Source organism: Brassica napus, chromosome A6 (assembly GCF_020379485.1).
Source record: "Brassica napus cultivar Da-Ae chromosome A6, Da-Ae, whole genome shotgun sequence".
Classification (NCBI taxonomy): domain Eukaryota; kingdom Viridiplantae; phylum Streptophyta; class Magnoliopsida; order Brassicales; family Brassicaceae; genus Brassica; species Brassica napus.
The window spans coordinates 17,498,074-17,523,785 of record NC_063439.1 but is presented as its reverse complement, the minus strand read 5'-3'; the positions used below and the strand labels follow the sequence as shown (position 1 = coordinate 17,523,785).

The 25,712-nt window shown below is 36.4% G+C and overlaps 4 protein-coding genes across 7 annotated transcripts; 3 read left to right on the top strand and 1 right to left on the bottom strand.

Moving 5' to 3' along the window:
- The first annotated feature begins 3,693 nt into the window (after positions 1-3,693).
- On the top strand, positions 3,694-9,866 carry LOC106347756 (protein MEI2-like 1). 2 transcript variants are annotated; one of them, XM_048781869.1, is made up of 14 exons: positions 3,694-4,119; positions 4,715-4,879; positions 5,011-5,245; positions 5,432-5,829; positions 5,921-6,079; positions 6,181-6,297; positions 6,370-6,515; positions 6,690-6,772; positions 6,870-7,262; positions 7,792-8,359; positions 8,477-8,561; positions 8,676-8,744; positions 8,837-9,016; positions 9,225-9,866. In XM_048781869.1, the coding sequence occupies exons 2-14, from the start codon at positions 4,799-4,801 to the stop codon at positions 9,375-9,377; spliced, it is 2,667 nt and encodes an 888-aa protein (XP_048637826.1). In that variant the 5' UTR covers positions 3,694-4,119; positions 4,715-4,798; the 3' UTR covers positions 9,378-9,866. The 2 variants fall into 2 exon arrangements, with proteins under 2 accessions (XP_048637826.1, XP_048637825.1); XM_048781868.1 differs by having other exon boundaries at positions 7,705-8,359.
- A 1,316-nt stretch (positions 9,867-11,182) lies between these two features.
- Positions 11,183-12,387, bottom strand: LOC106347757 (protein FLX-like 4). The gene is made up of 3 exons (XM_013787351.3): positions 12,241-12,387; positions 11,515-12,055; positions 11,183-11,435 (listed from the first exon to the last, which is right to left on the bottom strand). The coding sequence occupies exons 2-3, from the start codon at positions 12,051-12,053 to the stop codon at positions 11,297-11,299; spliced, it is 678 nt and encodes a 225-aa protein (XP_013642805.1). The 5' UTR covers positions 12,054-12,055; positions 12,241-12,387; the 3' UTR covers positions 11,183-11,296.
- Positions 12,388-12,526: 139 nt separating this feature from the next.
- LOC106347758 (protein BONZAI 1) lies at positions 12,527-18,623 on the top strand. 3 transcript variants are annotated; one of them, XM_048781867.1, is made up of 20 exons: positions 12,527-12,888; positions 12,954-13,070; positions 13,152-13,305; positions 13,372-13,473; positions 15,055-15,245; positions 15,333-15,380; positions 15,555-15,703; positions 15,818-15,866; positions 16,021-16,077; positions 16,183-16,368; positions 16,469-16,603; positions 16,707-16,768; positions 16,854-16,950; positions 17,026-17,140; positions 17,252-17,328; positions 17,416-17,553; positions 17,649-17,813; positions 17,899-18,012; positions 18,113-18,209; positions 18,310-18,623. In XM_048781867.1, exons 5-20 carry the CDS (start codon positions 15,090-15,092, stop codon positions 18,405-18,407), a joined length of 1,743 nt encoding a protein of 580 aa, XP_048637824.1. In that variant the 5' UTR covers positions 12,527-12,888; positions 12,954-13,070; positions 13,152-13,305; positions 13,372-13,473; positions 15,055-15,089; the 3' UTR covers positions 18,408-18,623. The 3 variants fall into 3 exon arrangements, with proteins under 3 accessions (XP_048637824.1, XP_048637823.1, XP_013642806.2); XM_048781866.1 differs by having other exon boundaries at positions 13,196-13,473; XM_013787352.3 differs by having other exon boundaries at positions 13,152-13,473.
- A 2,717-nt stretch (positions 18,624-21,340) lies between these two features.
- Positions 21,341-22,114, top strand: LOC106413409 (glutathione S-transferase T3-like). The gene has a single exon (XM_013854192.1). The coding sequence runs from the start codon at positions 21,341-21,343 to the stop codon at positions 22,112-22,114; it is 774 nt and encodes a 257-aa protein (XP_013709646.1).
- The last annotated feature ends 3,598 nt before the right edge of the window (positions 22,115-25,712 follow it).

The window sequence follows — 25,712 nt, the reverse complement described above, 5'->3', positions numbered from 1 at the left end:
AATGTGCCATAATTCCATTGGTTCTTGCATCTGTCTTGCTGTTCTGTCCAATGTGTTCTTCAAGATTTAGCACGTGAAGCCTTTATACAAAATTTTAAAAGTTACTATTAGTTTTTGATCTTTCAAGCAGAGTTGAAATTCAATGGTGTTATAGAATTCATACTGTTTTCTCATTCGTGAAAACCCAAACTAGTGTGTTGCTGATTTGAATTGCGTGTGGTTCTTTAATCACACTAGCATGTATTGGTGCCAACTAAAAATATACTCACTCTTATCATTGATTTTTAAGGTTTTTACATTTGGATTAAGAAAATACAAACTTCTATACTCCCTCTATTCCTTAATATTACATATTCTAGGAAAAAAATTTGTTTTAAAAAGATCCATTTTTTACATTTTCAAGACATGTTTTATTAACTAATTGCAAATTTCAAAAACTTAATTGCACTTACTGAATTGTTATTGGCTTAAAATTATGAAACAAAGATAAACACAAAAAATGTGTAAATTTAATGTGTTTTATTAAAATGTGTAAAAAATCTAGAATATGTAACATTAAGAAAGAGATGGAATACAATTTATCTTGGTTACGTAAAAATATCATTAAATAAAATTAATCCAACCAATAAAAAAAATTCAGTATTTTGCTATTGGTCACAAAGTTTAAATGATATTAAATTCTATCTAAAATAATACGAACATAAATTATTTTGAAACAAATTTTTTTCCTTTAAACACCACTTAAAGTGTTACGGAGGGAGTATGAAACATTGAATTGTTGCAACTTATAACCATTAATATGTACTTGAAAGAACTGAATTATAGTAGGATTCCATAAAATAAATAAATTATCTCTTACCAATGATTTCATACACAAGTTTTGAATAACTTTAAATGTTAACAATAATTAATATTGGTGACCGTAGCTGAGTTATTCCAAACTTCCAAGAACGTAGGCATGTGAGACCAGCGTGACACTACAAAGTCTATGACAAAAGAGGATTTTATTAAATGTTTCTAATTTTTTTTTTGGAATAAAAAATGCTAACTCTAATCAAATCTCGCTGTTGATAAAAAAAATCAAATCAAATCAAATCTCGCTTCTTGGTCTAAAAGCTGGAAGACGGTCTGGTCTTGGTTGTAATTCAACGCCGGTTAGATACGGTTAACCACAAGTGGATCGATGAATCCAACGGTTCATATGAAAAAGGTCCACAAAGATTTAAGATGGTTAGTGGGGTAGATGATCACATCCTGAGCTAAGATTTGCTGGTTCATCTTTTGTTGTGTAAGCTAATGAAATACTGACACGTGGATACGTTGAGAAGAGCATCTTCAAAAATAAATGCTTTTCTAATCCTTTACGCAGCGCCTAGCAGCATTTAAAATATGGGACAGTGACCCTCTCTCTCACGCAACCCTCAGTTTCCATCGACTAGTTAGCTCAGCTTCTTAGCTCGGTTCAAGTCATCTACTGTATTTATGTGAATCATCTACTCGTTATACTATAAGACAGTGGACCACTACTATCTTATAAATACTCATACATCTGCAATTAAGCGGGAGGGGAAATACTCTATTTGAAACTTTCAGAATAATATATAAATTTTGTATTCTACGAAATCAAATGATAAAAATGTTCGACGGAGATCCCAATACAAAACACTTCATGAATCTTTAAGCAATGCATTTATACACAACATAACACATAAATATAAACTTTTGTTTAACTATTAATTTGACAGATGAGAGATATCATCATACACCGCATCTCTAGAAGCAATTTCAAAATTTCCAATATGAAGTTTTTCATATTCCAAAAGCAATTTCAAAGTTCCATATTTTAAAATCATTTCAGCTATCTATTTTCAAATAATCTTGTTAACTTTTATAGTTACCATTTTAATTTTTATATTTTTTTATCTTATGCAAAATACAAATATATCAATAACATTAAAGCAAAATATTATACAAAAAATTAAAATGCACATTTAATACAACTTATAAAGCAAAATACACAAAGGATAAAATTATATGAAAACAAAATTATTACATCAATTAATAAAAGTACACGATTTCAACAATTTTAGCTTGTAAGCTACAAGTAAAAAAAAAAAAAAAAGTTGGCTATTATTTCAAAATGCATGTAATATGCTAGTAAAATGTATTATCTTACTAATAGTAATTAATATTCTTTTCGTTCCACAAATATAATTTTTTTAGTATTTTCACACATATTAAGAAAACACGCTAAACTACCATAATAAATGTATTGTTTTATGTAATTTTCAATTTTCAATAACTTTTAACCAATAGTAATTCAATAAAGTCAATTAATTTCTTTGAAATTTACAAATTTTTCATAGAAAACACAAAAATACATATTTGTGAAACAAACTTTTTCAAAAAAGTCTATCTTGATGAAACGGATGGAGTATTATGTATAATATTTTTATTATATATTTTATTGCTAAATAAAAATTTTATGACTTTTGTTTACTTTTTCACCAATAAAAGACTATAATGCAAAATGTAAAATATTTAAAGTTTAATTTGAAGTTGTTATTTCGGAAATAATCACCTTCGAAGTTTAAATTTGTAATATTGCAAACTTTATTTGGAGATGTTTTCACGGTCGACTTGCTACATGACTCTTTTTTTTTTGTAGCATGCTACATGACCCTCTATTCTTTTTTTTCCCCTATTTATTGTTACTTTACAATTGAAATAATAAGGCAAAATACAATAGTGGATGACTTTTTTCCCCATACCACCTTTTTCGGTTTTCTCTATTTGGTTGTTCGAACCTGCACATGCTCATTTGATAGCGTGGAAGGATTGGCCATCAAACAAATAAAAATTCACAATCAAGGATATTTATTATCAGTTTTTGTTGTTGTGCACTTCATTGTAAAATAAAAAAAATCCAAACACGGATGATAACAACCGTGGATCACGAGTAAACTAATTCACTCAGTCATAAAAAGAAAGAGATATAGTGAGCAAAAAATCATTTTAAGATAGTATTGATCCAACCAACCAAACATTATCTTCAAAAATTACAATGTTTTTACGACAGTTGATAAAAAAAAAGCTTATTTAGTAAACATAAAAACTATGGAGTAGTTTTTTTTGTAAACACAAACTATAGTTTCAGACTTTGTTTTGTATTCTTTCAACAAAGAGTGTAACTATAAAAACATTCTTATCAACTTTTCGCTCAAGTTGTTACAGAAAAAAACTTAATCAAGAATTAAAATGACACTTATAAAATTATCAATATAATAAAATTATTAATTTATAGAGGTTATATCAATTAAAAACTAACAACTTTTATTCGTGTTTTCATTCATATATAATAGTAAAGTGTAATTTCCTAACTTCATTTGAACATATTCTAATAAATAGTTTGTAGATTAAAAACAAATCACACTTTGAAAAGAAAAAAAAATCAAATAGTCCACATGTTCAATAAATAGGCTGCTCCTTGGTTACAAAACCGCGCTCATCGACTGCTCGCTGCCGTCGAGACTCTCGTGTGAGACCGTAATTTTTGTCAGTTTTAGTTATAATCTACGGTCCAGATTTAATATCGTACGAAACCACTAGATCCACGATACATCCAACACAGAAGAGTGCTCTCCTCTCCTCAACTCTATTTTGTTTTTTTCCTCTCATTCTTTTTTTAGTCGAAACTCTAAACCAACTAACCGAAAAAAACAAAAAACTCTTTCTCTCCTCTCCATTTCTCTCTCTAGGAGAGACAACCGGAATCGCACGTCGACGGGAAGAGTATCGCCGGAACTATTATAATTACCGCCGGTCGCATAGATTATTCGTTGGAAACAACGCGTCGTGAGAGGAGAGGAAATTCGAAAAAAAGAAAAAAAAATTAGAAACACCGATTCACTTTTTTTTTGGGGGTTATTTTAATTGATTTGTGTGAATTAAATATTCTGCGATGGATGTGATTGGATAGAAGGAAACAAAAAGGAAAGGAGGAAGATAAAAGAGAAGGCGAATTATTCTGCTCCTCTCTCTCTCTCTCTCTCTTTCTTCTCTGTCGAACATCGCTGTTGCTGCTGTGTGTTTTCTTCGTGCATCCTTTTATTTTTCAAGGTAATGAATTTCACGAGATCCATTCTTCACAAGTTTCTTTCTTTTTTTAAATTTAATTTAATTTAGTGGAAAAAATGTTTGGGAGGAAGCGTAATTGTGTTTGTTTGTAAATTAGGTAAGCTCTTTGTATTTGTTTTTTTATTTGCTGGTGAGTAATTTAGGTTTATTTTCTTAAATTAAGTTAAACTGGGTGCCCAAGTTTGTGAATTAGGTAGGAGTTGGTTCCCTGTTTGCATATAATGAGCTGAACAAGGATCATGAATTAGGCGAAATTGTAGTCTCTTATGGCTTTTTGAAATACCTAATCTTTGTCTTCCAGGTGTTTCTACTCCGCTTTAAAGGAGAGAGGTTTAAGATGATTTTTTTCGTATTGAACTTCTTCTTAGAGTACGTAAAGTTGCTGACTTTGTTTGGATTTAGGGTTTGATTTTGCTTAGTTCTAATTGAATTCTTGTGTTGTTTTTTTTTGTGTCCTTTGAGTTATTTTGCTTAATCTTTTTTGTCTGGCAAGATCCTTCTTTGCAATGAATAGTGGATTTTGTTTCTTTTGGAGACTTACTGGCTTTGAATCTAAAACTGGTTGTTCATCTTTCAGGGGAAGTGATATGGTCCGTTGAAAAAGACTAAAAAGCTACAAAAGAGATTTTGTTTTATTATTCCAAATTTTGCTGTCATCTGCATGATGCCGTCTGATATAATGGAACAGAGAGGTGTATCAACACCTTCCCACTTTCGTGAAGATACTCGTATTAGTTCAGAGGTAACTTTTTTTTTCCATGGGGTTTTAACTGTGTAGCACCATCTTTGTCACATTATCTGCCACTATTTTCTATGATGTTTAAAACTGTTTTCTTTTTGTTTCTCAAGTATACTTGTTCTTTTGTCTGGCAGAGGCAATTTGGGTTTCTGAAAACAGACCTGATTCCTGAAAACCAAGGTGGTCGTGATAGATTTTCAAATCTGCCAAAGAGTTCCTGGACACCTGAAAGTCACCAGCTGAAGCCACAATCTAGCTTGTCTGGGGTGCACCCCTCTGTTAGCCCTAACGCAAGAAACACCACAAATGGTAGCCAGTGGGAAAGTAGTTTATTTTCCAGCTCACTGTCTGATACATTTAGTAGAAAACGTAAGCTTCTGGTTCACTTTTATGAATTGTTACTTATTATGTTGATTTTGTTTTATCCTCTACGGTAAAGAAACGCCGTTTGTTAATCTAGTACATCATAGACGATCGTGAAAGTTTGTTTCTTTCTCCTTTAACTTACTGTACTTTAACTACTTGACTGCGTCTCCAAATTCTTGGTTTTTGCAGTACGGTTACAGAGAAGTGATATGCTATCTCCTATGTCTGCGAACACAGTTGTTACCCACCGTGAGGAAGAACCCTCTGAATCTTTAGAAGAAATTGAGGCGCAAACTATTGGAAATCTTCTGCCAGATGAAGATGACCTCTTTGCAGAAGTGATGGGTGACGTTGGGCGTAAATCTCGTGCCGGTGGAGATGATCTAGATGATTTTGACCTTTTCAGCAGTGTTGGTGGCATGGAGCTAGATGGAGATGTTTTTCCTCCTATGGGCCCCAGAAACGGAGAGAGAGGCCGCAATAATTCTGTTGGCGAACATCATCGAGCGGAAATTCCATCCAGAACAATTTTGGCCGGAAATATCAGTAGCAATGTCGAAGACTATGAGCTGAAGGTCCTTTTTGAGGTACCTTATTCCAGCAGCGTTTCCCCCCACAGATTTGTTTATATAATCTGGAATTGATTACTTCGTACTGAGAATACTTTTACTTGTTCAGCAATTTGGAGACATCCAGGCTCTTCATACAGCTTGCAAGAATCGTGGTTTTATCATGGTATCCTACTATGATATAAGGGCTGCTCAAAATGCGGCGAGAGCACTCCACAATAAGCTGTTAAGAGGAACGAAACTTGATATTCGTTATTCTATCCCTAAGGTATGATTCCTTGTTTTTATGAAATATATTGTCTTTGCTCTGTGGACAGTATTTGTGACTTATGTTGATTTGTATCTATCTTACAATTTTCTTGGCTCCAGGAAATTCCTTCAGGAAAAGACGCCAGTAAAGGAGCCCTGTTGATTACTAATATTGATTCGTCTATTTCAAATGAAGAACTCAATCGAATGGTCAAATCGTATGGAGAAATCAAAGAGGTTGATATATTGAGATGCTCCGTTTAGTTACTTTTCTGAGGTAGATTCTAATGATGTTTCTGTGGTTTGCAGATTCGTAGAACCATGCACGATAACCCACAGATATACATAGAATTCTTTGACATCCGAGCGTCAGAGGCTGCTCTTGGTGGCCTGAATGGACTCGAGGTTGCTGGGAAGCAGCTTAAACTTGCGTTAACCTATCCAGAGAGTCAAAGGTGGGTGACTGGTTGTTTTTTTTTTCTCCCTGGTTTATATTCCTTTGTGGGCTGTGAATGAATACAAAATCCTAAATCAAAATGATTTGAACATGTGCTTTGCTGTTAAGTATTTACGAGGATGCCAGTTGTGTTGATGTATGGGGTTCACCCATTCTTTTTTCTTTATTTCAGGTACATGTCACAGTTTGTTGCACATGATGCTGAAGGGTTTCTACCTAAAATGCCTTTTACTAATACATCATCTGGGCACATGGGTATGCTTTTGCATTCAGCATTTGTAATTCTTTTTTTAATTGAATGATTTGTCATCTTGATACTCAAAATCACTGCCGTTAAATATCTCTGTGTCAGGGAGACATTTCCCAGGAATAATTCCTTCAACCTCCATTGATGGTGGACCTATGGGGATTAGTCATAGTTCTGTTGGATCGCCTGTGAACTCCTTCATTGAACGTCATAGGAGTCTCAGCATTCCTATTGGATTTCCACCTTCGGCAAACGTCATCTCAGCCAGCAAGCCCGGAATTCAGGAGCATGTCCACCCTTTTGACAATTCAAATATGGGGATCCAAAGCATGCCAAACCTTCATCCTCATTCTTTTTCAGAGTACCTCGACAACTTTACAAATGGTAGTCCATATAAGTCCTCGACAGCATTTTCTGAAGTCGTCAGTGATGGCTCGAAAGCAAATGATGCCTTTATGTTACATAATGTTCGTGGAGTGGATGGCTTTAACGGAGGGGGTAAGCTCTTTATCTCTAAATTGCTACTGTTTTGATAAATTTGTCGAAGAATAATGATGATATGTAGTTGACAATTGTGAGTTTAAGAAGAATGTCTGCCGTAGCACACTGTTAGGATGGTCCTTACAATTTTAGTGGAATCTGAAATGTGCTACAGCGATGAAAATTCTAGGTACTGTTTCTGTAGACAACTTTTTTTAAAAGCATTCTTGGTGTAAAACTTGTCATCCTGGGAAAATATTATTAGTATTATGTTCTTAATTGCAGTCATATAGACAGATAACTGTGCTGGGTTTGAAATTGAATTTGAAAGTGGCTGAAACATTCGTTGTGTATGTCAACAGAATTGCACAATTACTGAGTGCTAGTATTTCTTCTACTGTCATACATAATATTGTTTTTTTCTTTCTCACTTTTAGTTGTTGTGGTCTTTTGACTGTAGGCATAGGGTCTCCCATGAACCAAAACTCCCGCCGCCCTAACCTTAATTTATGGAGCAATTCTAACACTCAGCAACAAAATCCTTCAGGTGGCATGATGTGGCCTAGCTCGCCGTCTCACCTCAACGGCATTACTAGTCAGCGCCCACCTGTTACTGTATTCTCTAGAGCACCTCCTGTTATGGTGAATATGGCATCTTCCCCTGTGCACCACCACATTGGATCTGCGCCCGTATTAAACTCGCCTTTCTGGGATAGAAGACAAGCCTATGTTGCTGAATCTCTAGAATCGCCTGGCTTCCACATAGGTTCTCATGGTAGCATGGGGTTTCCTGGCTCTTCACCCTCACATCCAATGGAAATTGGTTCTCACAAGTCCTTTTCCCATGTTGCTGGGAATCGCATGGATATAAATTCCCAAAATGCTGTACTGCGATCTCCCCAACAGTTGTCTCATCTCTTCCCCGGGAGGAACCCAATGGTTTCAATGCCGGGTTCGTTTGACTCGCCTAATGAACGATACAGGAATCTCTCACACCGTAGAAGCGAGTCTAGCTCTAGTCATGCTGACAAGAAACTGTTTGAGCTTGATGTTGACCGTATATTACGTGGGGATGATGTCAGGACAACACTGATGCTTAAAAACATTCCTAATAAGTAAGTGGATTCAGTGTCTTTCCTTTATTCCTTGTTATATATCTTTTGTTAGCTTCGTAGGTTGTTTGATGTTTTCCTTTTCAATTCTGAACTCTATAAAATGCTGCTATGGTTTAGGTATACTTCTAAGATGCTTCTCTCCGCCATTGACGAGCATTGTAAAGGAACGTATGATTTCCTTTATTTGCCAATTGATTTCAAGGCAAGCAGGCGTCCGTCCTACCTTTTTATATAATAGTCTTATGTAGAAAATGGGCTTTTGGTATTTGCAATATCAGTATTTTTTTGCTAACCTAATTTTACCTTCTCGTTTCAGAACAAATGCAATGTGGGATACGCTTTCATCAACCTTATTGAACCTGAAAAGATTGTACCATTTTATAAGGTACAGCCAGCCTTTTCTGTTGCTGCTTTTTATATATTTTTTGGCTTTTTCTCTTGAAGAGCATTGGTTAAAAGTTTAAAAAAAACTTGCAGGCTTTTAATGGAAAAAAGTGGGAAAAGTTTAACAGCGAGAAGGTGGCAACTCTTACATATGCTCGAATTCAAGGAAAAGTAGCACTTATTGCCCATTTCCAGAACTCAAGCTTAATGAACGAAGACAAACGTTGCCGGCCTATTCTTTTCCACACCGATGGTCCAAATGCTGGTGATCAGGTGAATGTTACTAACACATCAGATAACATCATCTTGTTAGGGTTCTCATTTCGTAGTAGTTGCTCAATTTCGCTCTCCCTTTGGTTGCACATATTGAAATGGGTTCTTAGTGAGATCTCATAAGTTCAAAGATGTGGTGATGCTCAGTTACTCAATAAGAGATTTTGATTTGTTTCATATTTTTCACCTTTGTTGTTATTATTTGCAGGAACCATTTCCAATGGGAACCAACATACGATCAAGACCAGGAAAGCCACGAAGCAGTAGCATTGATAACCACAACAGTTTTAGCATCGCTTCCGTTTCAGAAAACAGAGAAGAACCTCCTAATGGAACCGATCCTTTCTTGAAGGAGAACTAACCAATGAGCAAAAAAACCAAGCAGAGGTAAAAGAAAGTTAAGGAAAAATGAAGAGCTAAAGATATAACACAAGTTTTATATTATTATAATCATATCATCAGCACACCCTAGAGTTCTGTAAATCGGGGGTGTTAAATTTACCCTGACAAAACTGTTTTTGCGGTGAAGATATATTTTTGGAGAGATCATTAAACTTTGTTGACCTCAAACCTTCACAGGTTGCTTCACCAGTTTTGTTGTATTATCAAATATCCCCTGAGAAATATCTTCGAGAGTTTCTCTTTACTTTTTTTTTTTTTTTTGTCTTGTTTGGGGTTATTCAAGTATTTTTGTCTTCTTGCTATCGATGTAGTATGTAACAAGCCTTGGATTTACATTCAACGTCTTTGCTGGCTATTTGTGGCCATTTCATGTTGTAACTTTTTTGGAGATTTTAATGAATGCTTCCTTTTTGGATAAATATAAATTTTCATAATCTTTTTTTCTTTACATGATTGTATGGTCGCCAGATGAGTTTGGAAACACAATGCAACTCTTTGTTTTAGAGACATTGAGCGGTCAAAAACTGTAGGGAAGTGAGAGGCAGTTTAATGCTAGGTTTCTCCCATATTGATATTAGCGGTTAGGCCATCACAGACCGACCAGCTTCATAAAACAGAATCTCTGGCCTTTCTCCGGTTACCAACAAAGATCTGGGCATCACAATTCAGCACAAGAACTAGTCATAAGCTTTATGCAGATGTCTTCTTCAACTTCACCATATCCAAACCTGCATCACTTCCCATATATATATTCTGTCTTCATAATGGGCTCGTTCTCGTTTTAAAAGGCTTAGGCTATTGGGTCCTCCTAGCATAAAACCATTAATAGCTTCAGGGTTTAAGGTTTAAACCTTCTTCTTCTTCTTTTGGAAAACAACAATAAAAATGCAGAGAGGAAAGGTGCTTGTGCAAATCTCACAGTCTCTCGACTTGGCGTAACCAAAACCTCTTGATGATGACGATCCTCTCTACGCCGATGTACCTAAGCCTCGGAAGGATTAATCGGAGAGGAAGCCTAATCAGACTCCAATGAAGGAGGAGAAACAGCTGAGGAAATCACAGCCAGGGTTACTCTCCGGCCTCTCCGAGCAGATACAATTGAGTATCAGCTTTAGTAGAGTCAGGCCCGGCTCAGAATATATTTAGGCCCTGTGCACAAACAAATTTTTAGGGCCCTTTCTTATACAAATCAAAAAAAATTAGGGCCCTTTTTTTGTGTGTTCAAAAAAACAAAAATGACCTTTTCATATAAAAAATTAAAACTGTATGACTCTAAATATACAAAAAATGATGAGAACCTGTGCCAAAGCACCGTCCGCACACGTCCAGAGCCGGCGCTGAGTAGAGTGTGGAATCATATGGACTACTTTCTCAATAAAACTATGTGTGCTTGCTTTGTTTATGATTTAGCCTTTTTGATTTTTTCATGTTTATGTTATAGTAATGTGTTTTCTTTAGTGTTCAATGAAGTTCAAACCTAGAGTTATCCACGACGAGAGGTTTACCGTCCCTAAAATCTATGCGCTTCTTGAGTTATGCATACAAGCAGGAGTAGGTAGAGATTGACAAGTTCCCATCGAAGAGACGATCCACCAAACCTGTGAACAGCATTGAAGGACGGATTGTAGATTTCGAGGACGTTTATGGGAAAGCTCCTGCGGCTGTGTGTGCAAGGTGGTGCACCTGTGCCTGAAGAGTACAAGAGTATGATGAGGCTCGATGTGAAGTTGATCTAGTTGCTTAACCTTTCTATGAGACTGTTGATTGATGTGAAAAAGATAAACTCATGTTATATATATTACGAAAATTCAGAACACAGTTTTGGTTGGTTCTTTTGCATCTCTCCCTAAATAGAAAAGAGAGACCCTCTTTTGAGTCTCAAGCTCTACTCCTTGCGGTTGCGATCTCACTTCGCAGCTTCTCAATAGCTTTGACTGCTCCGATAATGTTACTCTCCATCTCTTTCAATTGCTCAAGTTTCTCTACGTTACGGCTCTTCTCGGCATCAAACTCTTCCCTGCTCCATTGAAACCAAAAATGATTAAACCAACTGACGATGATGAATCTTTTGACAAGTAAAAGACGTTTCCTTTTACCTTAATCTCTGGTGCTCTTCTTTCAACCGCTCAAGCTCTTGAACTGAAGACTCTAGACCCTCCGACTCGAGGCAGACCTTCTTCAACTCCTTTACTGCCGCCTTCACCTGTGCAGCTAGCTCCTCGCGTTCTCTGGCTAATGTATGAGCCTCAATGTGAGCTGATTGCAGCTCCCTCCTTATGTTATCCCTGTTGTTGACAATACCCTCAAGTTTCGCTATCTTCTCGAGTGCACCACGGATCTGAATCTCGCCGTCTGTCTCAGTCTTGACGATGTGAGCTCTCAGTCCCTGGACTTCGCGGTCAGCAAGGGCAAGGTCTTCCTTGAGAGCAACGTAGCTAGCAGCGAGTTTGCGGTTGTCACTAGAGAGACGGTCAATCTCAGCAGCTCGAGCTGCAATCTTGTTTTCAAGAACGTCGGAATGGGAGACCCGGTGGTCGGAAGCGGAAGAGATGGTCTCGTGGTGCCGGGATGATGATGATGATGACATGCCTCGGCTATAATGCTTAGATGAACCTAGCCTCTCCCTTGAAGACATATCTGCAAGCCAAGTGTGATGGAGGAAGCTTGATTCAATACAAAGCTAGCTACTTTATGTGGCAATGAGATTCAGCAATCGAAGAAGAAGCTAGAAGAAACCCAGAAACAAGGGGAATCAACAAGAGCAGAACTCTAACTAGCGAAAGGAGACAATCAATTTCCTAAGAACCCCTGATCACACGAACCTGAAATTCACAGGAAGAGATAGAAATCCAACACAAGAAGACTAGGATCGATTACACCACCACCAACTCTGGTCTCCGCTTGATTAATTGTTCCAACTATTATTTGTTTCTGCTCTTGCAGCGCAATCACAAAGTGGGCTGGGCTTATGTTAATCCATCAAGGCCCATTAGGTTCTGACCATTAGTTTCATTTTCATCCATGGTTGTCACGTGAGCTGCATCACGTCACCAATCTTTTAATGATCTGATCGCTGTCTGAATCCTCTTGCACAAAAAGCTTACTTGTACTCTGAAATACAGTGTCAGAGGCGATGGAGACGGAGATGGAGTTCTCCGATGTTGAGCAAACCTAGTGATAAGTATAAAAGGAATGGTCTTTATGGGACCTCATGCATTGGGTTAGAGAATGGGATCGAGAGGAAAAGACAGGAACAGGAACATGAACAGCTGCCTGGTTAATATATCTTTATCTCTAACGGCAGAACAAAACCTGATTGCTACCGTTACCGTGTATCAAAACCAGGGATGAAAGCTTTTCCTCTATGACTTTGAGAAGAGACTTCTTTATGGTTGGTATCTATGGAAGCTACTATTGGCGGCAAGTTGGATATAGAATCACAAGCTTTTGACAAGAAATATCCTGCTCAGGTATTTACCTCTTTAGATTAATCTCAACTGAATGTGACTATGATTATTATTCTTGGTTTCGGCAGGTTGGATTTGGAATTGTTAACAACTGTTATCCCTTGCCAAAAAGCATTTTCAAGTCTGCTATCTATGAGAAGTACAAAGGCTGCCACAAGTTTAAGCAAGAACTTGCTCCTCACCAAGTAATACACTCACTCTTCCTTTCGATTTACAACACATGTCTCCAAAGTGCCAGGCTGAACAAAAGGATCATGGATTTGCAGGTTTATGTCTCTGTTATCATTATTTCGTTCTTTTATTTCTCCAGAACTCCATGCATTACCTCATAGATTCGGTTCCAGAGCCTCAACAGCACCCAGGGAGCTATCTTTTGAGGAGCGGTTCATAGCTGCTGCACAACTTAGAAATGGGTCGTCAGTTGAGAAACATGATTTTATATTCAGTTGGGAAACTGTTTGATGCTGAAAACGTCTTTGAATTTAGCTTTGCAGGATCTGAGGAAACTTGTGCGTGGTGGAGAAGCTTGGACGCAAATTAGTGCAACACTGCAACTCACTGGAAAAGAAGGACAAAGAGACATAAGAGGTAAAGTCTCCAGCTCGTTTGCTGTAAGTTAAAAAAAGCTATGCATATAAGGTTTTAATTTCTGTGCTAAATTCCTCAAATCCCTACTCATAAGTGTAATTCTGATTGAGATACAAATTAATAAAAGAAAAACATATTAAAACTCTTTTATCAAAAGCTCTCCTAAAACATTTCTTTCTGTTTGATATTTTGGATTTGCTATTAAGAATATGCTTATTGACTCTAAGATTAACTGGCCTAAACCCGAAGACCTGTTGGTAGAAGAAATGCCTTTTTTGTTTGTTTTGGTTTTGAGTTTAATCTAGAAAGAATTACACTCATGGGGTCTTGCACACTGTGTGTATGACTGAGCACTTGCACTGTAATTCACATGACATGTTCTCTTGCTTTTCCTCTTTGTCTTCTCTTATCTTTTTTAAAAAGAATTATTTTCCTTCTTTCTTACTTATTTCTCGAATTAAAGAAGGAGATTTTGATTCAGAGGTCTGTCTCTATCTTTCTTTCCCCATATTGTATTTACATTTGCTTTGGTACACTATGTACTTAGGCTCTGGTCCTGTTTTTTTGTTGTTGTTGCTGTTGTGTCACATATCATAAATGGGGAAAAACAAAGTTCAAATCTGCCTAGGTGAATTGTCACGAAATAACGTGAAAAGTCAAGATTTCAGAGTAATTATCCAAATGTGTAAAATATTCTACCGTGAAAGTCCCTAACTATTTCCTACCGTCACTTTAATGGCAATTGTCGTGTTTTTTACTACAAGTTACACCAAACAATTAGTCTGAATATTTTTCAAAAGCAACAGCTTTAAATGTAGCCTGAAAATTTCTCAATATTTTCTGTGAAATAATAATCTTTATTACAATATTCATCAATAATAAAATAATAATAAATCCAGTTGGCATAAAAATATAGATATTACACTGAATAAAATTATTGACCCAATAATGTCAAGAAAAATGCCTATTATAGTTTTCTTAATTATGTACTTTAGATGGAAATCAACTGTTCTACTTAATATTGTTTATTGACCACAAGCCTATGATGTGTCATAATAAACAATGATTCGATTGGTGTAAACAGATAACGAATGTTTGCAATAGTATTATATTGCTAACAAATGAAAGGTAGATCAACTAGTATTGAGCTATCATATTTTCCGAGAATAAAATTATGTTGTGATCAAACCAATTAGCATGTGCCATGACATTGGCACCTTGAATTTATAAAAGCACCAAGACTGGTAAATAAAAAATGTTAATGACCCCTTAATGAAAAATAAACAAAAGCTGAATCCTCTAAACTAATCTTTTTTTCCTAATAACTCAAACTTGACGTTTGATTAAAATTAATAAACACGTTTTTTCTGACAATTGACTAAGACTCTTTATGAGAAAGAGAGTTTCGGAGAAAGTAGGTGAAAGTTTCTAGGATATTTCGTGTAAACAGAAGTATAAAAAGGGGAAGACGAGGGAGCCAGTCATTCGAAATAAAAGGCCGCGTTGGCATAAGTGGGGTCCCATTTTACTGCGTCTGAATCTTTCTGTCTTCCTTCTTTTTGAAACAAAAAAAAAAAACAGGTGTAGCTGTGTGTTGTTCATCCAAACCGTTTATAATGGGAAACTGCTGCTCCGATGTTTCCTCTGGAGCTGGGGCTATAGCTGGCGTTGGTGGAACTGCTGCTATCTCCTCCGCACGCGGCACTACTAACGATGCCGTTGATTACTATCTCAAGTCTCGAGGTTTCAACGGCCTCTTCTCTCATATCGAGGTTCCCTCTTTACATCATTTTTTCTCATCATTCTGTTTCTATCTGAGGGTTTTATGTTTGATAATGCCTTGTCTTTTGTTCTTGCAGCTATCGTTTTCTGCTTCCAATTTGCGAGACCGTGACGTGCTTTCCAAGGTAATTCGTTGTAATGGCTTGTTTAATTTGATGTTTTTGCCTGAAGGCAGTGTATCTATTCAATGGCCTCAAAGCTTTGTCATTTGATATCTTAACCAAAGGTCTTATCAAGTGATGGAGCTATTTTAGTATTTGCCATAGCATCACATTTATATTTGATTTTCTTTATTGCAGAGTGATCCTATGGTGGTTGTCTATAGAAAGGAAAAAGATGAGACACTTTCGGAAGTCTACCGCAGCGAAGTTGTTTTGAACTCCTTAGCTCCTAAATGGATTAAGAAATTTACACTCGCGTATCATTTCGAGACTGTCCAGACATTCTTGTAAGATTGCTTCTAAACAAAATATGTGGCTGAGAGAGATTTAAAAGGAAAAAAACCCTTTACTTGATCAAAGTAGTTTGACACCTTCTGTTGGTTTGTTTGTTTGTTACACAGGTTTCGTGTGTATGATGTTGACACTCAGTATCAAAATTCAAAAGAGGAGGTAACTAATTCTACCTCATCTTATTATGCCTCCTCCATTTTCATTTTTAATCTCATGAGTCTTTTTTGTCTCTTTAAAATGTGGGTACCACCACCACCACTCACATGCTTGTGTCTCAACGTTCATTCATTACTGATGAAGATTTACTTTTCAGATGCTTAAGCTTGACCAACAGCAATTTCTTGGTGAGGCAACATGTGTATTGTCTGAGGTACCAACTACTGCTTTAATTTAAATGCTATCCTTTTACTTGTCTGATAGACCTGAGTTTTGGCATGTGTTGGACTTTAAATATTTACTTTTTTTAACCACGCAGATAATCACAAAATCAACTAAGACGATTACATTAGAGCTCAAGCGTAAAGAAGGCGTTACCGCACAGACTCAGCATCACCATGGGAAGCTTATTATCCACGCTGAGGAGTCCCTTGCTTCTAAGGTTACAACAGAGATTGTATTCAGATGTTCTAGTTTGGAATCTAAGGATCTTTTCTCAAAAAGTGTAAGAGTTTGTGGAGTCCTTCTCCTCCTAAGCCTTTTTTTTACTTAAAATAACACAGTTTAGACATAAAATGTAACTCGTTTATTTCATTTTCTTATAGGATCCATTTTTGGTGGTATCAAAGATTGTGGAGCAAGGAACTCCAATACCAGTGTCTAAAACTGAAGTCCTGAAGAACAATCTAAACCCTATCTGGAAACCACTCTTTCTAAGTGTTCAACAAGTCGGTAGTAAGGTATAGCATAGCAGAATAATCTTATATCCATGAATATGTAATAGAAAGTCTATTTCTCTGTCTGAGATAAGATGTCTCAAATTTTCTCTCTATAATCTTGCAGGACAGCCCACTGATAATAGAATGCTCAGACTTTAATTCCAATGGCAAACACAGTCTCATCGGGTAAGATTAGAGCTCAGACTATTTAATTTTTGGAGTAACTCTGTCTGTTAACTGACATAAGTACTCGTTTATTTTGGGTGGCCAGAAAAGTTCAAAAATCGCTTTCAGACTTGGAGAAACTTCATTTGGCTGGCCAAGGAATCAACTTGTCTTTGCCTACTACTGGTGCTGGACAAAGCAAGGTATGAAGGTCCAAAACATGTTAAATGCATTTTTCATGTAAGTTTATCTGATAACATTTCTCCTTTATTTTAAAGGTATTAAAGAGCCAGCTTTTTGTGGAGAAGTTTACAGAGACTGTCCAGCACACATTTCTAGAGTACTTGGCCTCTGGGTTTGAATTAAGCTTCATGGTAGCAATCGATTTCACAGGTATAAGGTCTTACACCACCACTGCAGATAATCCTAAAAACTTTTGTCTGAATATATATAATGTTGTTGTTAGTTTCTTACTATTATAAACTTTTTATTTTGTCCTTGCAGCATCAAATGGAAATCCACGCCTCCCTGATTCTTTGCACTACATTGATCCTTCAGGGCATTTAAATGCTTACCAGAGAGTGAGGACTTGATCATGTTACTTCCATTTTTTCTTAATAACCAGTCACTGTGACTAGAACCAATTCTTTTTTTTTTTAATTAAACAGGCAATAGTGGATGTTGGAGAAGTATTGCAGTTTTATGACTCAGACAAACGTTTCCCTGCCTGGGGATTTGGAGCTCGTCCAATTGACTCTCCAGTTTCACATTGCTTTAACCTCAACGGAAGCAGTTCATACTCTGAGGTAAAAAAACAAAACTCAACTCGCTTATCAAATATTATTAGAAATTTTGATGTTTTTGTGTTCACAAATCTAGTGTTTTTCTTTCTAACTCTCAGGTGGATGGGATTCAAGGAATCATGACTTCATACACAAGTGCGCTCTTCAACGTCTCTCTAGCAGGGCCTACCCTTTTCGGTCCGGTGATAAACTCCGCTGCAATGATAGCTAGCCAGTCTCTAGCTCAAGGTTCACGGAGATATTACGTCTTATTAATCATCACAGTGAGTATATTAAATAAAATATAAAAAAAACAACATTAGAACAAAATCGAACATTGTTTGTTTATAACCAAAACTTGTGTTACAGGATGGTGTAATAACTGACCTTCAAGAAACAAAAGACGCATTAGTCAGTGCATCGGATTTGCCGTTATCAATCCTCATTGTAGGAGTTGGAGGAGCCGATTTCAAAGAGATGGAGGTAAAATTCTATGGAAGAAGAAGACATGTGAAGATTCTTACAACTATATATATATGATCTTTGTGTAAACTGTGGGTTTGGTTTTGGTGTGGTATATTAGATACTAGACGCTGATAGAGGTGAACGGCTAGAGAGCTCGAGCGGGCGTGTGGCGTCACGTGATATCGTTCAGTTTGTAGCACTACGAGACGTTCAACGTGAGTTTTGTTCTTGATTCTTGAATTTAACCCACAGGAACCGTATGACAAAGGCTTAGTTACTTCCTTTGAGTTTAATGAGTGTGTTGTTTCTTTGCAGATGGAGAGGTTTCTGTAGTACAAGCGCTACTTGCTGAATTGCCTTCACAGTTTTTGACGTATATGAGAATCCGTAACATGAAGCCAGTTCCTCTGTGAATACGATTTGTCATGTGTGTAAATGATTTGCCAAAGGAAAGTGTACATAATAAGTATATACATTACACGGTGCAATTACATTGGCTTTTTTTCGTTGTGTTTCTTCTTTTTCTGAATCTTGGATGTAAAAAATTTCGACGAATGAAGCAATTTGTAATGCCAACAATGGATTGGTTGTGTTTTGAATACATTATAAATGCAAATGATTTACGTTTACAGTTTTCAAACATGAGAAAGCCATAGTCTAAAAGGTCTTAAATTATCAATTTATAGTTTGTCTAATGAATTTTTTTTAACATTGATTTATTATGATCTTACAATTATAATTATGATATGAGAAAGATTACATAGACGATTCGACAACCGACAATAATATATGCCTTATAAAGACCTACGCCTAACTACATCACCTGAGCCGTTCTATGAAGATCCACGTCAGACCAGATTTACTTGCACCATGTTGAAGATCTCTTGTAAGTCTTTCTTCCGTAATCTGCATAATTGTTTAATAAATTGCTCTCTCCGGGACTTGAAACCTGGATTAGTCTAAAGATTCATCTGTTTCAAAAAGAGATATGTTTTAGGTTTTTTACATTTATTAATGAAACATATCAAATTGTAGTTACCATGCATTATTTTCCGTTATCAATTGTTCCTCAAAACTTTTAACCAATAAAATATTTGTAAATACCATTATATTTTTTGAAGTTTACAATTTGTAATTAATTTATACATTAAAAATTTGAAACATATATCTTTTTGAAACAATTTTTTTTTTGAAATATGAATCTTTTTGAAACGGAAGGAGTAACTATTAATCATCCTAAAAACAAAAACATAATGAATATAAATAAAAAGGAATGATTGTTATTTTTTCAACTTTGGTAAAGAACAATTTTATTTTTATAATTCTCTAAAATGAACGAAAAAGAATGAAAATAAAAAGTATTATTTTTAAATTGTGCAATTTATAGGAATGATGATAAATTTAATGTTCTTCGTTATTTTGTTGATGGGGGGGGTGGGGGGTGGGGGGAGGGGGGTGGGGGGATGAGACTGATTAAATTCATTCAACAGTAATGATTTTAAATAGAGAAAATTTGATCATGCATGAACTTAAAAGTAAACCGTCGGTTAGGAAAATGGTAGTTGAACCTAAGACCATCCGCATTAGCGGTTTATAAGAGGTTCGTGGGCTCGAAATCTTAGGCCCGCTGGTTTAAAAAAAAAATAAAAATTCGATAAGTTTGATGAAACGGGCCTTGCGCATGAACCCGTAAGGGGCGGATGTTGCCACGCGGCGTACGCTGGTTGGTCAAGCGTTCCGCGTTGACGAGGAGGAAAGTCGGGCCACTCCTTGTTTCTTCTCATTTTCCCCTTTCTCTGAAAAAACTAGGGTTTCACCGTGAGAGGCGACTTATCGTGCGACGACGATTCCCGGCGTTTTTTTCGACGTAATCGACGACGACCTCTTCTCTCCACCAGCGTAGGTGAGTACCTTGTAGGTTTATAGCTTTATTGGGTCGATTTTGGGGTGGGAAGCAATTATTCGATTTTGAAATTTTTTGGGGGTTTCGAGTTAGGGATCTAAATCGACATATGGGTTTCGATCAAGGGTTGTAGATCGTGATTGTTTTTTGTTTTAGGGTTCTTTTTTCAGAGATTTGAAATCCAATTAGGGTTTCGTTTTATGGGTGAGTGATGGGTTTATAAATTGAGTGATGGGTTTCGTTTTATGGGTTAAATGGAGTGATGGGTTTAGGGTTGCAGATCGTGATAGTGGTTTACGAGTAATTATTTAACAAAATCTTGATTTATTTGACAGATGGATCCAGAAGAAGATAGAAGACATTCAAAGAAGCAACATGAACACATCAACATGTTAAGTTTCGTGGCGGATTCTGAGTACGGTATTCCTAAAAGGTGTCCGTGTGGTGGGAGACTCATAAACGAGGTGCGCGGGGAGGAGGACTACGACACTCTTCCTGGGAAGCGTTTCTTCACCTGCAGAAACTACGAGGTAAAGTCTCCTCTGTTTAAATTCACTTTAAGTTGTATATCATAATCTCATCAATCTTTATGTTCTATATTGTAAGTTGTATATCTGATGATTCTTGATGTTATAACCAAGGCTGATGGGCTCCATTATCGTCAGCCTTGGGTGATAGGTGTGCAGGAGGAGCTCGAGAGGCTAACTAAACGGGTGGAAGAGGCTGAGGAGGTGATGCTGGGAGTGTCCAATCTTAGTAAACGGTTTGAGAGACTTGAGGTTAGTCAAACATTTTGAGCTCTTTCATCGCTTTTAATTTTTTTCCTTGTATTTGTATTACAGTTACTAACACAAATGTCCTACACTTTTGCCATGTCCAGGAACAGGTTAATTCACTCAATGAGGCTGTCTATGACCTCACTGTGCAGGTCCATTCCCTCGAGAAGGTCTGCTTCGATTGACAATGAAAGGTTAGAGTCAGCTAAACTATATCTAGGGTAATTGTTATCTGTGGATTGAAGTAGACGTAGGAGTAGAAGTAGAACAAAAGTATAACTATTTGTAGAACTAGAAGTAGACATAAACTAAACTAGTACGAGAACTAGAAGTACAAGTAGATATTAATTGTTGGTTGGTTGGTTGCTGTGATTAATGTTGAATTGTACTTAGGTTGGTAGAGATAGTTTAATTTTCTCTCTTTTGAAACGGAAAACTTGCTGTATTTTCGCCTGATTTGATGTCTATTGACTGCTCATTACTATGTAGTAGTTCTGTAATGAATTTTGGTTGGTATAGTTAGTTAAATTTTATCTCTTTCCACACGTAAAAACTTGTTAAAAAACATAGTAACTCCACCCTAAAAATTTACAGAAACATCTTAACACCAAACCAAAACAAAAACCGGAAACCCTCAAACCAAAACCAGAACACAAAACCCTCAAATATGGAACCTTTTTCCCTTCACGGTCCCGGGTTTGTTAACCTATTAGCTTCGCAGAGCAGTAGTCCAGTAGACGTTGACTCTGCTGAGGCTGCAGTTAACTCACCCGGGTTAGTTAAACCACCGGAAAGGAGAAAGTGGACAACCAAAGAAGACCTTGTACTGATCAGTGCTTGGTTAAACACCAGCAAAGATCCGATAGTTAGTAATGAACAGAAGTTAGGGACTTTTTGGAAGAGAATTGAGGCGTATTTCAATTCTAGTCCTCAGCTCATTGGCTCCCTTCCTCGAGAGTGGGGTCAATGTAAGCAGAGGTGGGGAAGGGTGAATGCAGAGGTCTGCAGGTTTGTGGGTTCCCATGAAACCGCTCTGAAGGAGCAAGCGAGTGGGCAAAGTGAAAATGATGTCATGAAGACTGCGCATGACATCTATTTCAATGACTACCATCTCAAGTTCACGCTTGAACATTGCTGGAGGGAACTTCGGTTTGATCAGAAGTGGAGGTCACACTCTCAGCCGAAGGAGAAAAGGAAGGAAGGTGGTGCGGAGGCGGTGCGTGAGGAGGAAGAGGTTAGGCCTCCTGGTGTTAAGGCTAGCAAAGCTGCTAAACGCAAGAAGCCAAATGAAGCAGCTTATGATCATATACATACCATCCTAGCTGAGAAAAATACCATTTCCAGACAAAAGATCCTTGATCGTTTGCTAGCCAAAAACATAGACACACTTTCTGATAATGAAGTGGCTCTCAAGAATAAACTCATCTCTGAAATGCTTTGATGTCTATTGTGTGTATTTTCTTGCTTTGCTTGAGTAGTTGATGTGTATTTCCTTGCTTTGCTTTACTGATTATGTTATCTTTTCTTTTGCAGGTCACGGGTTAGAGGTGACAGTGTTGCAGGTCACGGGAAGTTTAGGTTGTTGCAGGTCACGGGTTATGTTTCTTTCTACACTGCAGGTCAATCATGTACTATGTCTATGTATTTTTCTATTGTTGTAACTCTGAACTTGATTCACGGATGTACTGAACTTGATTCACGGATGTACTATGTTGTAACTCTATGTCTCTCTATTTAAATGATGTCTCTACTCTCTGCTTTTTAAACAAAGTTATCTTTTGTTTGTTTCTATATGTTAAGCCGCGGATAGTAGGTGAAAGTGTAGCCTTTTGTTTCATGCTACACTTCAGTCACGGATCAGACAGTGACTTCTTTTGTTTTGTTGTAACATTGATTCACGGATGTAATAAACTTGATCTCTGTCTCTATATAAACTATGTGTTCCTAACTTTATAAGCACAACAACTTGTTTCTCTCTTAGTTCTCTTCTCTTCTTTGTCCCATTTCACTACAATAAAAGCGACAATTAACTTCAAGGTTCCAACCAAAAGAACACTTCAACAAGTTGTAAACCATCTATCTTATGTAAACCATCTATCTTCTGTACCAACACACTTCAACAACCTTCTTTGTCATCGTGGTGCTCAAACAACAAGCTTCAAGCTTCCAACCTAAGTCAAACAACAAGCTTCAAGCTTCCAACTCTTCAACCTTCTTTCTTCAAGGTACCAAGGTAAGTGAAACTAAAAACTTATGAAAAAAGATGATATAATGTGAAACATTTTTGAATTTTAGAAATATGTGCAATTTATTAGATGATAAAAATTGAAAACCCAATAGATTTAGATACAAAATGAAATCAAGTGGAAAAATAAGAGAGATTAATGAAAAAAATTGATATAATAGACCTTGAAAAAATTAATAGAATTATAGAATTATGTACAATTTATTAAATTTAAGTTACAAATCTCCTTTTGTTTTTTAGGAAAAAAATAACCCACCAATGTCTTCCTCATCGAGTGATGAAGTTGATGAAGCTTTAGAAGAAATGGTCGACCAAGTTGTTGATAATTACATCGACTCAATGATTCATGCTCACCCCAACAAGCCGAAGAGACGAGCTTATATCGAAAGAGATCGGGAACAAGGACACAATCAGCTGTGGAACGATTATTTTAATGATAATCCTACATACCCACCAGAAATGTTTAGGAGGCGTTTTCGAATGAACAAGCCATTGTTCCTTCGCATTGTCGAACGTATAAGTAATGAAGTTCCATACTTTCAGCAAAGACGAAGTGCTTGCGGAAGGAACGGGCTTTCTCCACTTCAAAAGTGTACGGCAGCTATACGTATGTTGGCATATGGTCAATCGGGAGATACATATGATGAATATCTCCGACTTGGTGACAGTACAGCACGTTTATGTTTGGCAAATTTCACTGATGCAATAATACAATTGTTTGGAGAAGAATATCTACGAAGCCCTACAGCCGAGGATCTTCAACGATTACTCGATGTTGGAGAGGTACGCGGGTTTCCGGGAATGATAGGCAGCATCGACTGTATGCATTGGGAGTGGAAAAACTGCCCAACGGCTTGGAAAGGTCAGTTCACACGGGGCTCAGGAAAGCCGACAATTGTCTTAGAAGCCGTGGCATCACAAGATCTTTGGATATGGCACGCATTTTTCGGCTTACCAGGTACACTCAACGATATCAATGTTCTTGATCGGTCACATGTTTTTGATGACATCTTACATGGTCGAGCACCTAAAGTTAAGTTCAAGGTCAACAACCACACTTATCGTATGGCCTACTATCTTACTGACGGAATTTATCCAAACTGGTCAACATTTATCCAATCCATCCCACTTCCTCAAGGTCTTAAAGCCGAGAAATTTGCAGAAAAGCAAGAATCCGCCAGAAAAGATGTCGAACGGGCTTTTGGAGTATTGCAGTCGAGGTTTGCAATTGTTAAAAACCCAGCTCTACAATGGGACAAGGAAAAGATAGGAAAGATAATGAGAACTTGTGTCATATTGCACAATATGATTGTAGAGAACGAACGACACGGATACGCTCAAATAAATACTTCTGAGTTCGAATCAGGAGAGTCAAGCAGAAGTTCAAAGGTGACAACCAGAGAAAGTATTCATGCCGGTGATATGTTAGGCATGCGCAGAGAAATTCGAGATCAAGAGAAGCATGCTCGTTTGAAAGCTGATTTAATGGAAAATATTTGGCAAAAGTTTGGTGATGAAGATGAATAAACTTCGTTTGTTTTTCTATTTCTCAATTTATGTAATCTACTCTTTTAATGTATTGAATAAATAGTTTTCAAAAATTTAATAATAATTTAAATATTTTATTCTTGTTTTCTGGATAATTTGAATATTTAAAAAAAAAAATATTATTATTTTATTGTTTTAAACTCCGTCTTCAGGTTCACCAATGCAGAAAAAATCAATTACAGGTTCTTAACTATTCATGGACCCACAAAAAAATATTAAAAAAATCTTGTGAACCCCAAAGAGGGGTTCACCAATGCTCATGCTCTAACACCTATACCTACACAAAGACACAATGCACAAAGACAGCAACGTTTGCGAGTCTTAAAATCCACATGACGCATTCTATTCTTTTTACCTGTCAACTTTACTTAGCTGTTGACTTTTTTGTTAGTCAAGATTTATATTAGTTATTCAAATAGTGTATGATACTTTGTAGATTAAAGCGAATAATATAAAAGAGCAGTCTCATTATTTAGATGAAAAAGTTCCATTCGGAAGCAGAAACGTGTACAGAATCCCCTAACATCAGCAACTTAAATACTTTTTGCTTGGAAATATCCTCATACTTACGTAGTAAAATATGATTTGTAAAGTAAGAAAGCATGGTTTAAAGATTTTAGTCATTGTTAGGAATCATAGGAGCAAAACGTAGACTGTCTTACGATTTTCTTTGCTTGCTTTCTCCTGTATACTAACAAAGCATTTTTATATAGTAACATTTAATAACAAACGAAAGAAGCATTTTTATATAGTATGGTGTACAAGGTGAGTATAAATTTTTATCCATATAAAACTAATAGTGTATGATCAGTTTCATGGGCTTCCAACTTAAAACCAATTAGACTCTGATCTGCGCGCCAGCGCGGGTATGAATTTTCGATTTTTGGTTATTTATTTCACTAAATGATGTATTTGTAATATTTGATATATTATATTCACTAACTAAATATTTTTTTGGCATCTTAAACCATCTATTTACGACGAATATTAAATATCATATAAAAAATTGAACAAATAGACGTAACTAGAGAATTGTAGACGATATATAAAAACGGTGGTTATTAATGTAAAATATGAAGAAATATTATATTATGACTTAGTATGGTATAAAAGATTATAAATCAGTTATACATGTTTAAAGGAAATACAATAATTTTTAAATAATAAATTATTTATAGTCTTTGTTTTTCGTCAAGATAATTATTAAATGTCCATAACATTAATATGTTAAAAGGCCGTATTATGA